We start from the raw sequence: 19,721 nt of genomic DNA, 5'->3' as shown, positions 1-19,721 counted from the left end.
ATATCCTTTACACACTGATGTCGCTTGTTGATGCAGTACAGCCTGAGGGATCGAAAGTCACGGGCTTAGCTGCTTACGTGCAGTGATTTCTCCAGATTCTCTGAACCCTTTGATGATATTACGGAGCGTAGATGGTGAAATCAATAGCTGGTTGAGAAAGGTTTTTCTTAAACTGTTTAGCAATTTGCTCACGCATTTGTTGACAAAGTGGTGACCCTCGCCCCGTCCTTGTTTGTGAATGACTGAGCATTTCATGGAAGCTGCTTTTATACCCAATCATGGCACCCACCTGTTCCCAATTTGCCTGTTCACCTGTGGGATGTTCCAAATAAGTGTTTGATGAGCATTCCTCAACTTTATCAGTATTTATTGCCACCTTTCCCAACTTCTTTGTCACATGTTGCTGCCATCAAATTCTAAAGTTAATGATTATTTGCAACAAAAAAAAAGTTTATCAGTTTGAACATCAAATATGTTGTCTTTGTAGCATATTCAACTGAATATGGCTTGAAAATGATTTGCAAATCATTGTATTCCGTTTATATTTACATCTAACACAATTTCCCAACTCATATGGAAACAGGGTTTGTATATATATACATATACACACACATATATATACATACATACATACATGTGTGTATATATATATATATATATATATATATATATATATATTATATATATATATATATATATATATATATATATATATATATATATATATATATATATATATACACACACACACACACACACATACATATATATATATATATATATATATATATATATATATACACACACACACACACACATACATATATATATATATATATATATATATACACACACATATATATATATATATATATATATATATACACACACATACATATACATACATATATATATAAATAAAATGCAGTAGCAGTACATTTGGTATGCAGATAAAAGCTAGCAAGAATAAACTAACTATTGCATTCATGAAAATTGTATAAATGTTCAATAATGCACTTAGTTATTCAAGTACATTTAAAAAAAGTCGTACATCCTGCTTTAACAGACCATTTCAAATCAGATTATAACAACCGAGAAATATGTATAATCTCCAAATACCTCCCACTTCTAAAATTAAAAGTCAAGTGGAAATACTGTAAATAAGTAGAAAAGCTGTAGTGAAATATTAGTATGGTTCATCATGTCTTGTGAGTATGTTCTTATTGTCAACATTAAGTGAAACATGTTTCGTTTATTAGAAAAACACAAAAAGAAAAATGGAAAACAAAGCTGCTATTTTATGAAGTGGAAATATTGAAATAAATATGTAACATTTTGACTGTAAACAATGTCATTTTATAGGCAGGAAGTGGAAACATGACTTGTGATATGAGAAAACCAAGTTGCAATTATATTCATAAAGTATACTGTACATTAGCACTACTTTTACTCTGTGAGTGTACGCGTGTATTCAAGTATTGCATACCTTGGTATTATATACAGTAATGTCACACGCCAGCATAACAAGCATCTGGTCGCCACATGCGCAGATCTGCTAGAACCTGATTGATGTGCATCATCCATGAATTCCTCTCAGCTTTGGTGTCTGCACTCAGCCAGTTTCTGCACGACACAGCACAACATTTGCATCAGTCGTCTGTGTACTACACAGGAAAAGTACAATTAAAGTATCACCTGTACTACACTGGAAAGTACCGTTGGCACTACGCTGGAAAAGTGCCATCACACATGAAAAGTACCATCGGTACTACACTGTAAAAGAACCTTCGGTACTTTACTGGAAAAGTATCATCGGCACTACACACGAAACATAGCATCGGCACTACACACGAAACATAGCATCGGTACTACACATGAAACCTACCATCGGTACTACACTGGAAAAGAACCATCGGTACTACACTGGAAAAGAACCATCGGTACTTCACATGAAAAGTACAATCAGGACTACATATGAAACCTACCATCGGTACTACACATGAAACCTACCATCGGTACTACACATGAAACATACCATCGGTACTACACTGGAAAAGAACCAACGGTACTACACATGAAATGTACCATCAGGACTTCACTGGAAAAGTATAATTGGCACTATACACGAAACATACCATCGGCACTACACACGAAACATGCCATCGGTACTACACACGAAACATGCCATCGGTACTACACACGAAACATACCATCTGTAATACACACGAAACATACCATCGGTACTACACACGAAACGTACCATCGGTACTACACACGAAACATACCATCGGTACTACACACGAAACGTACCATCGGTACTACACATGAAACGTACCATCGGTATTACACATGAAACCTACCATCGGCACTACACATGGAAATTACCACCGGTACTACACATGAAATCTACCATCGGTACTACACATAAAACCTACCATCGGTACTATACATGGAAATTACCATCGGTACTACACACGAAACGTACCATCGGTACTACACACGAAACATACCATCGGTACTACACACGAAACGTACCATCGGTACTACACACGAAACGTACCATCGGTACTACACATGAAACCTACCATCGGTACTACACATGGAAATTACCATCGGTACTACACATGAAACCTACCATCGTTACTACACATGAAACCTACCATCGGTACTATACATGGAAATTACCATCGGTACTACACTGTAAAAGAACCATCGTTACTTCACATGAAAAGTACAATCAGGACTTCACCGGAAAAGTATAATTAGTACTACACGCTAAACATACCAATCGGTACTACACACGGAACACACCATCGGACTGCTTGTAGCGCACATGATATCATACACAAGTAAACACGCTGCAGGACTGTTTGTATCGCACATGATATCACACATCTTAAGCAAGCACATACACATGTGTGTGTGTGTGTGTGCGTGTGTGTGTGTGTGTGTGTGTGTGTGTGTGTGTGTGTGTGTGTGTGTGTGTGTGTGTGTGTGTGTGTGTGTGTGTGTGTGTGTGTGTGTGTGTGTGTGTGTGTGTGTGTGTGTGTGTGTGTGTGTGTGTGTGTGTGTGTGTGTGTGTGTGTGTGTGTGTGTGCGTGTAATAAGAGACAGATGGCACACAGGATGTTTGCATGTTTGGCAGTAAAAACAAACCTATATAAAACACATTTAAAGCAAAACATGTGTAACATTCCAAGTGTGTGTGATGAGAGACTACATTTAAAGTTGTATAAAAGGCCTTCAAAGTTACGTTTAAAGTTGTATAAGACTTTAAAAGTTATATTTAAAGTTGTATAAAATACTTTTAAAGTTACATTTGAAGAAGTTTAAAAATGTATTGTCTTTGCATTGCATCAGTGTGTGTGTGTGTGTGTGTTCTTGTATTTCTAGCCTTCTTGAGACATGAAGAAGGAAAAGTATCTTCCATATGAGGAGGTGTGAACAAGTGATGACATAAATCATGGTCCCAATAACGTTGCATCTAATAGAGAATGTCTCATTTGCACCCCTGCTGGTGACATCTATCAAAAGGAGGGATTTTTCTAATTGGCTGTGTGTCGCTTTTAAAAGTGCTCCCCCTCTGGTCAACATATGAAATAACAAGTGTGTGTAAGAAATTGAAATGTGGCCCCTTTGGTCAAAATGAATTAAAAAAAAATATATATATATATGTATATAGGGACATACTATAATAACTTGAAGTAAATAATGAAGATTAAAAACCAATTACAAACAAAAAATTTACAAAAAGCAGTCTTTTTCTCAGTGTCAACTTTTTTCTTATAAAATTGGGGGGAAAAATTCATATTCTTTCTTTTTCTGTAATATTGCAATATTTTCTTGTAAAATTATTAGTTTTTTTATTTAAAATGATTACTTTTTAATGCAAAATGGTGATATTTGTCATATAAAATTCTGACTTTTATCACATTTCCAAATATTTTGTTGTTGTTCTTGTAAATTAGTGACATTTTTGGAGTAAAATTATGACTTTTGTCATAACTTTGCCAAGTAAAATTCCGATTATTATTATAGTATTGCCAACATTTGAAAGTTTTCTCATAAAATTGTGACTTTTGTCGAGTAAAATTACGACTCTTTTCATAAAATTGCCAGAATGTTAAGCTTTTCTTGTAAAATTTTGACTGTTATTGAGTACAATTCCAACTTTTATCATAATATTGCACAAATTGTAAAATTTTGACTTGCGTCAAGTAAAATTCTAAGTTTTTTTTGTGAAATTCCAACTCATTTTTCACAACAAGCGTTTTTATATTTGCATAGTAGGTATATATTATTAATGTTGTGAATACACATCTTTATATATCCAGAAAAGGTGGTCCTAAAGAGGCAGGCATTATTCTCAGGTCTCAAGAAGGTAACAAATACAAGAATGTGTGTGTGTGTGTGTGTGTGTGTGTGTGTGTGTGTGTGTGTGTGTGTGTGTGTGTGTGTGTGTGTGTGTGTGTGTGTGTGTGTGTGTGTGTGTGTGTGTGTGTGTGTGTGTGTGTGTGTGTGTTTAGTGATGAGAGACAGATGGCACACAGGATATTTGCATGTCTGGCAGTACGTCAAGGCCTGTAAGACATCAATGTGCAGTACAGCAAGTACATGTTGTACTTTCAATAATGTACAGGAAGCTAAAGAACAAAAATAAATGTCCTGAATGTTTGCATGGTGACAATTTATATTTCTTTTATTCTTATCATCCTAAGAAAATGTGTTGAATGCTAGGGAAATATTGTTGAATAAGAATAAAAAATTGAATTATTAGTACAGAACAAAATACGATCATAATGTATTTTTGCTTGAATGCTCTTCAACATTCATTATATTGATGATAATAATAATAATAATGAAAGTGTATTCACTTCCATGTAAACCTGAAAAACAAAACCAAGCAGTATACTTTAAAACAACTACAATACTTCTTGTATATTTTAAAACTACTACAATACTTCTTGTGAACAACAGGTATACTTTAAAACAACTACAATACTTCTTGTATATTTTAAAACAACTACAATACTTCTTGTGAACAACACGTATACTTTAAAACAACTACAATACTTCTTGTGAACAACAAGTATACTTTAAAACAACTACAATACTTCTTGTGAACGACAAGTATACTTGAAAACAACTACAATACTTATTGTATATTTTAAAACAACTACAATACTTCTTGTGAACAACAAGTATACTTTAAAACAACTACAATACTTCTTGTGAACAACAAGTATACTTGAAAACAACCACACTACTTCTTGTGAACAAGTACACTTTTAAAATATACAAAAAGTATTGTAGTTGTTTTAAAGTATACTTGTTGTTCACAAGAAGTATTGCAGTTTTAAAATATGCAGGAAGTATTGTAGTTGTTTCAAACAACTACAATACTGTTTACCAAAAAGTAATGTGGTTGTTTTAAAGTATACTTGTTTATGAAAAATATTGTATACTTGTTTACAAAAAGTAATGTGGTTGTTAACAAGTATACTTTAAAACAATGTAGTTGTTTTGAAGTAAAAAAGTATACTTTAAAACAACTACAATACTCTTTGTAAACAACAAGTATACTTGAAAACAACTACAATACTTCTTATATATTTTAAAACAACTACAATACTTCTGGTATATTTTAAAACAACTACAATACTTCTTGTGAACAACAAGTATACTTTAAAACAACTACAATACTTCTTGTGAACAACAAGTATACTTTAAAACAACTACAATACTTATTGTATATTTTAAAACAACTACAATACTTCTTGTGAACAACAAGTATACTTTAAAACAACTACAATACTTCTTGTGAACGACAAGTATACTTGAAAACAACTACAATACTTCTGGTATACTTTAAAACAACTACAATACTTCTTGTGAACAACAAGTATACTTTAAAACAACTACAATACTTCTTGTGAACAACAAGTACACTTGAAAACAACTACACTACTTCTTGTGAACAACAAGTATACTTTTAAAATATACAAAAAGTATTGTAGTTGTTTTAAAGGCCTACTGAAATTAATTTTTTTTATTTAAACGGGGATAGCAGATCTATTCTATGTGTCATACTTGATCATTTCGCGATATTGCCATATTTTTGCTGAAAGGATTTAGTAGAGAACAACGACAATAAAGATTGCAACTTTTGGTATCTGATAAAAAAAAGGCTTGCCCCTACCGGAAGTAGCGTGACGTAGTCAGTTGAACATATACGCAAAGTTCCCTATTGTTTACAATGATGGCCGCATGAAGTGAGAGAGATTCGGACCGAGAAAGCGACAATTTCCCCATTAATTTGAGCGAGGATGAAAGATTTGTGGATGAGTAAAGTGCAAGTGAAGGACTAGTGGGGAGTTGAAGCTATTCAGATAGGGAAGATGCTGTGAGAGCCGGGGGTGACCTGATATTCAGCTGGGAATGACTACAACAGTAAATAAACACAAGACATATATATACTCTATTAGCCACAACACAACCAGGCTTATATTTAATATGCCACAAATTAATCCTGCATAAAAACACCTGCGTGTTTGTTACGCTAGCTCCTAGCTCCTCTGCTAGCTCCTAGCTCCATAGAACACGCCAATACAATTCAAACACCTGATCAACACACACAATCACTCAGCCCAAAAGACCGTTCACCTAACCCAAGGTTCATAAAGCTTATATATTTTTAAAAAGTTACGTACGTGACGCGCACATACGGTCAAGCTATCAAATGTTTAGCAGCCAAGGCTGCATACTCACGGTACCTGATATTCAGCTGGGAATGACTACAACAGTAAATAAACACAAGACATATATATACTCTATTAGCCACAACACAACCAGGCTTATATTTAATATGCCACAAATTAATCCTGCATAAAAACACCTGCGTGTTTGTTATGCTAGCTCCTAGCTCCTATGCTAGGTCCTAGCTCCATAGAACACGCCAATACAATTCAAACACCTGATCAACACACACAATCACTCAGCCCAAAAGACCGTTCACCTAACCCAAGGTTCATAAAGCTTATATATTTAAAAAAAGTTACGTACATACGCAAAAAAAAGTTGCGCACATACGGTCAAGCGATCAAATGTTTAGAAGCCAAAGCTGCATACTCACAGTAGCACGTCTGCGTCTTTGTCATCCAAATCAAAGTAATCCTGGTAAGAGTCTGTGTTGTCCCAGTTCTCTACAGGCGTCTGTGTATCGAAGTCAAAAGTCCTCCTGGTTAGAGTCTCTGTTATCCGAGTTCTTCCATCTTGACTGCATCTTTCGGGAATGTAAACAAAGAAGCGCCGGCTGTGTACTGTTGTTGCTGACTACGTTCGAAAAATACGTCCATTTCGCACCGACAACTTTCTTCTTTGCTTGCTCAGCTTCCTTCTCCATAATGCAATGAACATGATTGCAACAGATTCACGAACACAGATGTCCAGAATACTGTGGAATTATGAAATGAAAACAGAGCTTTTTCGTATTGGCTTCAATGTGGAAGGCATACCCGTGTTCGCCGGGCTACGTCACGCGCATACGTCATCCTCAGAGGCGTTTCGAACCGGAAGTTTAGCGGCAAATTTAAAATGTCACTTTATAAGTTAACCCGGCCGTATTGGCATGTGTTATAATGTTAAGATTTCATCATTGATATATAAACTATCAGACTGCGTGGTCGGTAGTAGTGGGTTTCAGTAGGCCTTTAAAGTATACTTGTTGTTCACAAGAAGTATTGTAGTTTTAAAATATGCAAGAAGTATTGTAGTTGTTTCAAACAACTACAATACTGTTTACCAAAAAGTAATGTGGTTGTTTTAAAGTATACTTGTTTATGAAAAATATTGTAGTTGTTTTAATGTATACTTGTTTACAAAAAGTAATGTGGTTGTTAACAAGTATACTTTAAAACAATGTAGTTGTTTTGAAGTAAACAAGTATACTTTAAAACAACTACAATACTCTTTGTAAACAACAAGTGTACTTTAATACAACTACAATACTCTTTGTAAACAACAAGTATACTTTAAGACAACTACAATACTTCTTAACAACAAGTATACTATAAAACAACAACAAAACTTCTTGTAAACAACTACTATACTCGAAAACAACTACAATACTTCTTATATATTTTAAAACAACTACAATACTTCTGGTATATTTTAAAACAACGACAATACTTCTTGTGAACAACAAGTATACTTTAAAACAACTACAATACTTCTTGTGAACAACAAGTATACTTGAAAACAACTACAATACTTCTTGTATATTTTAAAACAACTACAATACTTCTTGTGAACAACAAGTATACTTGAAAACAACTACACTACTTCTTGTGAACAACAAGTATACTTGAAAACAACTACAATACTTCTTGTGAACAACAAGTATACTTTAAAACAACTACAATACTTCTTGTATATATTAAAACTACAATACTTCTTAACAACAAGTATACTGTAAAACAACAACAATACTTATTGTGAACAACAAGTATACTTTAAAACAACTACAATACTTCTTGTGAACAACAAGTATACTTGAAAACAACTACAATACTTCTTGTATATTTTAAAACAACTACAATACTTCTTGTGAACAACAAGTACACTTTTAAAATATACAAAAAGTATTGTAGTTGTTTTAAAGTATAATTGTTTATGAAAAATATTTACGTTATTTTAAAGTATACTTGTTTACAACCAGTAATGTGGTTGTTTTGAAGCAAACAAGTATACCTTAAAACAACTACAACACTTTTTGTAGACGACAAGTATACTTTAAAACAACCACATTACTTTTTGTAAACAAGTATACTTCAAAACAACTACATTACTTTTTGTATACAACAAGTATACTTTACAAACAATGTAAATATTTATAGAAAACAACAAATATACTTTAAAACAACTACAATATTTTCATTAACAAGTATACTTTAAAACAACTACAATACTTTTTGTAGACGACAAGTATACTTTAAAACAACCACATTACTTTTTGTAAACAAGTATACTTCAAAACAATTGCAATATTTTTCATAAACAAATATACTTTAAAACAACCACATTACTTTTTGTAAAGAAGTATACTTTAAAACAACCACATTACTTCTTGTATACAACAAGTACACTTTAAAAACAACGTGAATATTTATTGCAAACAACAAGTATACTTTTAATCAACTACAATACTTTTTGTAAACCAGCTTGTTGTGATTTAAATTAGGATTTTTCTTACATTGTAATTTAGAGTACATTTTGCATTGTTTAACTTGTGTATTTCATCACCGGGGTATTATGGGTTATTATTATTATTATGATTATTATAGAGTAAAGGGTTTGTTTACCTTGTGTAGTTCATCATCGGGGTATTATGGGTTATTATTATTATGATTATTATATTAATTTACCTTGCGCCTTTCATCATCGGGGTACGTCCAGTAGGAGATGCAGTACCCTGACAAGACGCACCATCTTCTGTGCCAGGCTCCAAAACCGCTAACGTCCTCAAACATTGTCTGCAAAAAGAACAAAAGAGCATTAATGAGTCAATGCAAGAGAAATGAAGTCTGAGATAAACATTAGCAGAATTTACAGTCAATGACTTGATGTAATAAAAATAGTTAGTTGGAGATGTGCTCATGCATTTTCAAGATTCAGTTTCCAGTGCACTTTTGCATCAAGTGCACATGCTTCATTTAATTCATCTTCCAAACATGACGTTGTTGGTGATATTAATTTCACACGGTCATCTGGAAATGCAACAATTCATGTAAAATGGCAAATAACTGTAATATTGTGGATTCATTTAAAGCACATTCCTTTACTTATGCTCAGAATGTGAAACTGGGCTGTTGTCTCCAAACTGTAGCAAAAAGGGCCAATTTTTACTGACCCTTGGCAAAAATATGAATTATTAATGAGCTATTCTATTAGCTATGACAGCAATTAGTTTTGTCAGCAAGAACACAAAGCTGAGGTGTCGATGTTTTTTTTCCAGGCACATTGATTGTTTTTATCATCTTTATTCTACAAATTGTATCACACTTGCCTCCATTCTAACTTTGGACATGTAAAATAAAGTTTTTAAGAAAAAGTTTGGACAAGTAAAATAGTTAGAACATGTAAAATAAAATACAAGTTAAATTAAGTTAAAAAAAAAAAAAAAGGATGGTCATATTGAATAAAGTCAAATGAACTAAAAAGAAGTTTGGAAATGTAAACTAAAATAAATAAATATAAATAAAGTTTGGACTTGTAGAATACAGTTTTGAAAAGTTTGGATATTTAAAATAAAGTTAAAATTAAAAATGTTTAGACATGGAAAATATGACTAAATAAAATAAAGTATAAATAAAGTTAAAAACAAGTTTAGACATGTAAAATAAAGTATAAATAAAGTTAGAACATGTAAAATATAGTTAAAAGTTTTTTTAAAAGTTTGGAAATGTGAAAAAAAAAGTATAAATTAAGTTTGGACATGTAAAATAAAGTTAAAATAAAATGTTTGGATATGGAAAATATGACTAAATAAAATAAAGCATAAATAAAGTTAAGACATGTAAAATCAAGTTGAAAAATTTTTTAGACATGTAAAATAAAGTATAAATAAAGTTAGAACATGTAAAATAAAGTTTAAAAAAAGTTTGGACATGTAAAATAAAGTATGAATAAAGTTTGGACTTGTACAATAAAGTGTAAATAAAGTTAAGACATGTAAAATAAAGTAAATAAAAAGTTTAAACACAAAATACTTTTAAAACTTTTAAAAAGTTTTAAAAAAAGTTTGGAAATGTAGAATAAAGTTTAAAAAAGTTTGGACATGTAAAATAAAGTTAAAATAAAATGTTTAGATATGGAAAATATGACTAAATAAAATAAGGTATAAATAAAGTTTAAAAAAAGTTTAGACACGTACATTAAAGTATAAATAAAGTTAGAACATGTAAAATAAAGTTAAATAAAAGTATAAAAAAAGTTTAGACACGTAAAATAAAGTATAAATAAAGTTAGAACATGTAAAATAAAGTTAAATAAAAGTTTAAAAAAAGTTTGGCCATGTAAAATAAAAAGTATAAATAAAGTTTGGACTTGTTCAATAAAGTATAAATAAAGTTTAGACATGTAAAATAAAGTTAAATAAGTTTTTTTTTTAAATTGGACAAGGACAATACAATAAAATGCAATAAAGTATAAATGAAGTTTGGACATGTAGAATTAAGTTTTAAAAAGTTTGGACATGTAAATGAGAGTATAAGTAAAGTTTGGACATGTACAATAAAGTTAAAGTAAAAAAAGAAAGTGTGGACATGTAAAATTCCTGATCTATTGTGTTCATTTTAAAGATGCAGCATAAGATCCTACAACCATGTTAGCTCCAAACATCAACATAAGGTCTCGTTACAAAAGCGTATGACTTCACTCGCATTTTTACGTCATTTCGATCCCAATTCTCAAGCATCTCTTACGTGTACATGTGCGCACATGAGAGGCATGATTGACAGCCTGAACGCCAATCATCTTATTTGCTGTGTTTTTACAAGGTCTAACCAATATAGCAATTATTTATTACATCTGTCCTCTTAAAGTGATACTGCTAATATACCGCATGTTCCAAGTCTCGTATCAAATGTCACCTTCTGCAACTTTGAAAAAAATAAATGGAGAGCATTTCAGGGCTTGCACTCACCAGGAAGCCTTTTTCCTCCACGTTGCATCCAACCTCACACTGCATCTTCAGGTAGACGTGTCCTTCCAGAGGACACAAGAACGGCACCTTGAACATAAGCACATGTACTCGCTTATTAAAAGCATTTCTTTTTTATTTGCTCTTTCATCATCATTTGCTCTATTATTAGAAATGTCCACACAATGCTGGTGATGAAATACAAAACCAAACATCAGTGAAGTTGTCACGTTGTGTAAATGGTAAATAAAAAGAGAATACAACAAATCCTTTTCAACTTATATTCAATTGAACAGACTGCAAAGACAAGATATTTCATGTTCACACTGAGAAACTTCTTCTTTTTTTTTGTGCAAATAATCATTAACTGAGAATTTAATGGCAGCAACACATTGTAAAAAAGGCATTTTTACCAGTGTGTTACATGGCCTTTCCTTTTAACAACACTCAGTAAAGGTTTGGGAACTGAGGACACATTTTTGAAGTGGAATTCTTTCCCATTCTTGCTTGATGTACAGCTTAAGTTGTTCAACAGTCTCCCTTCTCATATTTTAGCCTTCATATTGCACCACACATTTTCAATGCCTGGACTACAGGCAGGCCAGTCTAGTACCCGCACTCTTTCACTATGAAGCCACGCTGTTGTAACACGTGGCTTGGCATTGTCTTGCTGAAATAAGCAGGGGCGTCCATGATAATGTTGCTTGGATGGCAACATATGTTGCTCCAAAAGCTGTATGTACCTTTCAGCATTAATGGTGCCTTCACAGATGTGCAAGTTACCCATGTCTTGGGCACTAATACACCCCCATACCATCACACATGCTGGCTTTTACACTTTGTGCCTAGAACAATCCGGATGGTTCTTTTCCTCTTTGGTCCGGAGGACACGACGTCCACAGTTTCCAAAAACAATTTGAAATGTGGACTCGTCAGACCACAGAACACTTTTCCACTTTGTATCAGTCCATCTTAGATGAGCTCGGGCCCAGCGAAGCGTTTCTGGGTGTTGTTGATAAATGGCTTTGGCTTTGCATAGTAAAGTTTTAACTTGCACTTACAGATGTGGCGACCAACTGTAGTTACTGACAGTGGTTTTCTAAAGTGGTCCTGAGCCCATGTGGTGATATCCTTTACACACTGATGTCGCTTTTTGATGCAGTACCACCTGTGTGATTGAAGGTCACAGGCATTGCCGCTTACGTGCAGTGATTTCTCCAGATTCTCTGAACAATTTGATGGTGAAATCCCTAAATTCCTTGCAATAGCTTGTTGAGAAATGTTGTTCTTAAACTGTTCAACAATTTGCTCAGGCATTTGTTGACAAAGTGGTGACCCTCGCCCCGTCCTTGTTTGTGAATGACTGAGCATTTCATGGAAGCTGCTTTTATATCCAATCATGGCACCCACCTGTTCCCAACTAGCCCGTTCACCAGTGGGATGTTCCAAATAAGTGTTTGATGAGCATTCCTCAACTTTCTCAGTCTTTTTTGCCACCTGTGCCAACTTTTTTGAAACATCTTGCAGGCATCAAATTCCAAATGAGCTATAATTTGCAAAAAATAACAAAGTTTACCAGTGTGAACATGAAATATCTTGTCTTTGCAGTCTATTCAATTGAATATAAGTTGAAAATGATTTGCAAATCGTTGTATTCTGTTTTTATTTACCATTTACACAACGTGACAACTTCACTGCTTTTGGGGTTTGTACATCACATAGAAAACAAATGTTACTCATAATGTGAAAGATGCGTATAAATGGTAAATGTGCTTTTTGAAACAATGTACATGCAACCTAAATTGATATAAAATCATAGAAGCGCTGACATTTATCGAGTTTATTATTAGCATATTGTGACAAAAACGTCACGTCAGACTTTCGTAACAATTTTTATGCTAAAGCTTGTGGTATTTTGCTTGTTTTCTAAGAATTCATTGACAAATATAGTAAGGGAATTGGACTTGTAATATTTATTCAAGTGTTAAAAGGATTTAGAAGGAAGCATGAGCTAGTGACAACATCGAGAGTGTTCTTGGGAGCTATTGTGTCAAAGATACTTGAGAGCGGGACAAATATGGAAGAAGAAAGGCTGCATTACCTTCTCTAAGGGAAACTTGCTCTTCCCGATGGACGAAAGTGTGAGCTGGTGAGATCCAACCAGGACAAAGTTGCTGCTTCGAACGGCGTTAGGACCTCCTGGACTGGCAACAACTAGGAAGAAAAAATTTGCTTTCATCAGTCAGAAATCCTTACGGTCAATAATTAGGAATCAAAAGAAGTCGATCACAATCAATGAGAGGATTCAAGATAATGAATCAAATGGAGTAAAAAACACAGCAGATGTAATCAGGTTAAACAATTATTACAATAAATACATTACTAAGAAGATACATGAAAACAAATAAATAGAAAACAAAATAGTTGAACAAACTAAAGTGATTAAATATGAATGAAAACAAATAAATCTCAGTGTATAGAAGAATATTTAGCATTTTCTTCATTTGTTGGACGTACCTGGTGTTTGGCTGCTTTTCTGGAAAACAAAAGACATTTGCATGTGTCAGCTGATTAGTGATTTGATTGACAAATACACCTTCAACATGTTTTTGTTGCCATTCAGTGGATGAACATGCAACTAAACACGGAGAGGTTATCTCTAGAGCAGTGCTTGTCAAACTTTTTTCACCAAGTAACACCCATCTTAAAGACCCACTTTAAAATAATGCCGTACATGCTAGTATTAAAAAACAATATCAATATTTATAAACTTTTTGATTGATTGATTGAAACTTTTATTAGTAGATTGCACAGTACAGTACATATTCCGTACAATTGACCACTAAATGGTAACACCCCAATAAGTTTTCAACTTGTTTAAGTCGGGGTCCACGTTAATCAATTCATGGTACAAATATATAATATCATCATAATACAGTCAAATATATACTATCAGCATAATACAGTCAAATATAAACTATCATCATAATACAGTCAAATATATACTATCAGCATAATACAGTCAAATATAAACTATCAGCATAATACAGTCAAATATATACTATCAGCATAATACAGTCATATATATATATACCGTATTTCCTTGAATAGCCGCAGGGGCGCTAATTAATTTAAAACCTCTTCTCACTCCTGCGGTTACCAAAACCATGCGGAATGAGCAAGCATGCTCTAATTATTTTAAAACCTCTTCTCACTCCGGCGCATACCTTATCATGAAAAACACATTTAATTAAAAAAACGTTATTATGATGTTACCTTTACTTGTAGATGGGTCCATGTGCAGCTGCTTCTGATCAAAGGCAGTCTTTCTCATCTTTCTTTAATTTTAAAAGTCTCTGGAGATATTCCTTTAATTATTACCTCCTGCTTCGATTGAAAGTCCAGTTTAGAAAACGGTTTTATTTTAGATATGTAATCCTCCATGTTAAAAGTGCAAGCAAACAATTGCTGCATGCTTGCTGCTTGTTGTCTTCTTCTGCAGTACCTGTCTCCTGCAGTACTGGTAGTCGCAAGAAGGATCACTAGCGCCCTCTACCACCTGGAGGCGGGAGTCATTTAATGACTCATATTTGACCCGGCGGAAGTGCCAAGCATGCGCTAATTATTTTGCGAAACGAGTTTGACCCGGCTGTAATTCTAGGCAGGCGAATACTATATTCCCGGCGCCAATTCAAGGAAATACGGTATATATATTACTATCAGCATAATACAGTCATATATATACTATCAGCATAATACAGTCATATATATATACTATCAGCATAATACAGTCATATATATACTATTAGCATAATACAGTCAAATATATACTATCAGCATAATACAGTCATATATATATACTATCAGCATAATACAGTCAAATATATACTATCAGCATAATACAATCATATATATACTATCAGCATAATACAGTCAAATATATACTATCAGCATAATACAATCATATATATATACTATCAGCATAATGCAGTCAAATATATACTATCAGTATAATACAGTCAAATATATACTATCAGCATAATGCAGTCATCACACAAGTTAATCATGAGAGTATATACATTGAATTATTTACAAGGTCGGTATGCAAAACCAAAATGACTCCGTACATTAGGTGCACCGGGTTATAAGGCGCACTTTGAGGGGAAAAAAATCATTTTAAGTGCGCCTTATAGTCCGGAAAATACGGTAGTTGATACTGCAGGTGAAGTGTCCTATATTCCTGTTATTTCTTGTAAGGGAATTATGTATGAATGAATGATGGATACAAACAAGCAAGTAAACAACAATTAATGGCCAATGCATGCACATCTTATTTGAATGAAATGCCACCAGCACTTTAGGTTAAATTAACAAGATGAAACATTTTCTGCTCATATTTAAACAATTCAAGAAGTTCAAAAAAAAAGAAAAAAGAAAAAAAAAGTACACCAACCAACATTTTAGGAGTAGATTTACCTGCTAAATGAAGTTCCCCGACCTGGCCATACAGCATCTGTTCTCCACCCAATGAAGGACAGCGTGCCAGGTGTGTATGCTCCCTCCTTCCTGTTGATTGATTGAGACTTTTATTAGTAGATTGAACAGTACAGTACATATTCCGTACAATTGACCACTAAATGGTAACACACCAATACGTTTTTCAACTTGTTTAAGTCGGGGTCCACGTTAATCAATTCATAGTAAATCTGTGCGATGCCGTACATGCTAGTATTAATAAACAATAATCGGTATTTATAAACCTGTGCGATGCCGTACATGCTAGTATTAATAAACAATTTTAATATTTATAAACCTGTGCGTTGCCGTACATGCTAGTATTAATAAACAATATCAGTATTTATAAACCTGTGCGATGCCGTACATGCTAGTATTAATAAACAATATCAGTATTTATAAACCTGTGCGATGCCGTATATGCTAGTATTAATAAACAATATAGATATTTATAAACCTGTGCGATGCCGTACATGCTAGTATTAATAAACAATATCAGTATTTATAAACCTGTGCGATGCCGTACATGCTAGTATTAATAAACAATATAGATATTTATAAACCTGTGCGATGCCGTAGATGCTAGTATTAATTAACAGTGTCAGTATTTATAAACCTGTGCGATGCCGTACATGCTAGTATTAAAGGCCTACTGAAACCCACTACTACCGACCACGCAGTCTGATAGTTTATATATCAATGATGAAATCTTAACATTATAACACATGCCAATACGGCCGGGTTAACTTATAAAGTGACATTTTAAATTTGCCGCTAAACTTCCGGTTCGAAACGCCTCTGAGGATGACGTATGCGCGTGACGTAGACCGGCGAACACGGGTATGCCTTCCACATTGAAGCCAATACGAAAAAGCTCTGTTTTCATTTCATAATTCCACAGTATTCTGGACATCTGTGTTCGTGAATCTGTTGCAATCATGTTCATTGCATTATGGAGAAGGAAACTGAGCAAGCAAAGAAGAAAGTTGTCGGTGCGAAATGGACGTATTTTTCGAACGTAGTCAGCAACAACAGTACACAGCCGGCGCTTCTTTGTTTACATTCCCGAAAGATGCAGTCAAGATGGAAGAACTCGGATAACAGAGACTCTAACCAGGAGGACTTTTGACTTCGATACACAGACGCCTGTAGAGAACTGGGACAACACAGACTCTTACCAGGATTACTTTGATTTGGATGACAAAGACGCAGACGTGCTACTGTGAGTATCCAGCTTTGGCTTCTAAACATTTGATCGCTTGACCGTATGTGCGCAACTTTTTTTTGCGTATGTACGTAACTTTTTTAAAATATATAAGCTTTATGAACCTTGGGTTAGGTGAACGGTCTTTTGGGCTGAGTGATTGTGTGTGTTGATCAGGTGTTTGAATTGTATTGGCGTGTTCTATGGAGCTAGGAGCTAGCATAGGAGCTAGGAGCTAGCATAACAAACACGCAGGTGTTTTTATGCAGGATTAATTTGTGGCATATTAAATATAAGCCTGGTTGTGTTGTGGCTAATAGAGTATATATATGTCTTGTGTTTATTTACTGTTGTAGTCATTCCCAGCTGAATATCAGGTACCGTGAGTATGCAGCCTTGGCTGCTAAACATTTGATAGCTTGACCGTATGTGCGCGTCACGTACGTAACTTTTTAAAAATATATAAGCTTTATGAACCTTGGGTTAGGTGAACGGTCTTTTGGGCTGAGTGATTGTGTGTGTTGATCAGGTGTTTGAATTGTATTGGCGTGTTCTATGGAGCTAGGAGCTAGCAGAGGAGCTAGGAGCTAGCGTAACAAACACGCAGGTGTTTTTATGCAGGATTAATTTGTGGCATATTAAATATAAGCCTGGTTGTGTTGTGGCTAATAGAGTATATATATGTCTTGTGTTTATTTACTGTTGTAGTCATTCCCAGCTGAATATCAGGTCACCCCCGGCTCTCACAGCATCTTCCCTATCTGAATAGCTTCAACTCCCCACTAGTCCTTCACTTGCACTTTACTCATCCACAAATCTTTCATCCTCGCTCAAATTAATGGGGAAATTGTCGCTTTCTCGGTCCGAATCTCTCTCACTTCATGCGGCCATCATTGTAAACAATAGGGAACTTTGCGTATATGTTCAACTGACTACGTCACGCTACTTCCGGTAGGGGCAAGCCTTTTTTTTTATCAGATACCAAAAGTTGCAATCTTTATCGTCGTTGTTCTATACTAAATCCTTTCAGCAAAAATATGGCAATATCGCGAAATGATCAAGTATGACACATAGAATAGATCTGCTACCCCCGTTTAAATAAAAAAAATTCATTTCAGTAGGCCTTTAATAAACAATATAGATATGTATATTTTGTTAGTTTGTCAGAAAGAAGTCGTCTTACCTTAAGATATTGTCGGCGTATGTAAGTAACAACTTGCACACATCCAGGAAGACGTCCTTAGAATTGTCACATAATTGAGTGACTGCTGGCGACAAAGTCATTTTTCTTCTTTTAATCGCCTTTTCTGTCAAATGTTGACTGCCTCGCTGCTAGCTCGTTAGCTAATTACTACAAGCTACTGCGTCTTCCTCTGGTGATGAATCAACATGTTGGTGCGCAGTGGCGCCACCTGCTGGACTGGAGGCTCTACTTATTTATTTAATAACTACAAGTTACTGCGTCTTCCTCTGGTGATGAATCAACATGTTGGTGCGCAGTGGCGCCACCTGCTGGACTGGAGGATCTACTTTTTTATTTAATAACTACAAGCTACTGCGTCTTCCTCTGGTGATGAATCAACATGTTGGTGCGCAGTGGCGCCACCTGCTGGACTGGAGGCTCTACTTTTTTGTTATTATTGTACAATGATCATACTTATCATAGGATGACAATACACTTCCACAACATTACGATATTTACCTCCAATGTTTTACATCACGATTAACAATGCATATAATAAATAAATAAAAAGAATAAACAATTCTCGTACAAACAAAACCTGTTAAAGAAAGTAAGACAAATTACTACAATAATTGTCTTTATAATCAATTTTTCAACTTTTAGTCTAAAACACACAGTACTTCATTAAAAAAGTACTTCTAAATTCAAACACACAGTACTTCATTAAAAAAGTACTTCTAAGTTAAAACACACAGTACTTCATCAAACAAGTACAATCAGGATAAAACATAGTACTCCATCAAACAAGTACTTGTATAGTCTAAAAAACATAGTACTTCATCAAACAAGTACTACTAGTCTAAAACACACAGTACCTCGAACAAGTACTACTAAACTAAAACACACAGTACATCATCAAACAAGTACTACTAAACTAAAACACACAGTACTTCATTAAACAAGTACTACTAAACTAAAACACAAAGTACTTCATCAAGTACTACTATGCTAAAACACACAGTAATTCAGCAAACATGTACTATTAAAATAAAACCCAGTACTTCATCAAACAAGTACAATCAGGATAAAACATAGTACTACATCAAACAAGAACTTGTATA

The 19,721-nt window shown here is 34.0% G+C and overlaps 1 protein-coding gene across 2 annotated transcripts in view; it reads right to left on the bottom strand.

Annotated features, from left to right (window-relative positions):
* The window catches only part of LOC133635930 (asparagine synthetase [glutamine-hydrolyzing]-like), a 61,206-nt gene extending 42,416 nt beyond the window's left edge, over positions 1–18,790 (bottom strand). The window contains exons 1-7 of one of the 2 annotated variants that reach the window (XM_062029401.1): positions 18,601–18,790; positions 16,175–16,264; positions 14,216–14,234; positions 13,800–13,912; positions 11,702–11,788; positions 9,423–9,530; positions 1,487–1,623 (exon numbers count right to left, since the gene is read on the bottom strand). In XM_062029401.1, coding sequence (XP_061885385.1) covers positions 1,487–1,531 — 45 coding nt within the window. In that variant the 5' untranslated portion in view covers positions 1,532–1,623; positions 9,423–9,530; positions 11,702–11,788; ... (2 more) ...; positions 16,175–16,264; positions 18,601–18,790. Of the gene's footprint in view, positions 1–1,486; positions 1,624–9,422; positions 9,531–11,701; positions 11,789–13,799; positions 13,913–14,215; positions 14,235–16,174; positions 16,367–18,600 lie in introns of those variants that run through there. The other variant, XM_062029402.1, reaches the window with a different exon arrangement.
* Positions 18,791–19,721: the final 931 nt, after the last annotated feature.

Source organism: Entelurus aequoreus, linkage group LG20, assembly GCF_033978785.1.
Source record: "Entelurus aequoreus isolate RoL-2023_Sb linkage group LG20, RoL_Eaeq_v1.1, whole genome shotgun sequence".
NCBI lineage: Eukaryota > Metazoa > Chordata > Actinopteri > Syngnathiformes > Syngnathidae > Entelurus > Entelurus aequoreus.
The sequence above is the reverse complement of the archived record's forward strand: the minus strand, read 5'-3'. Positions and strand labels throughout refer to the sequence as shown.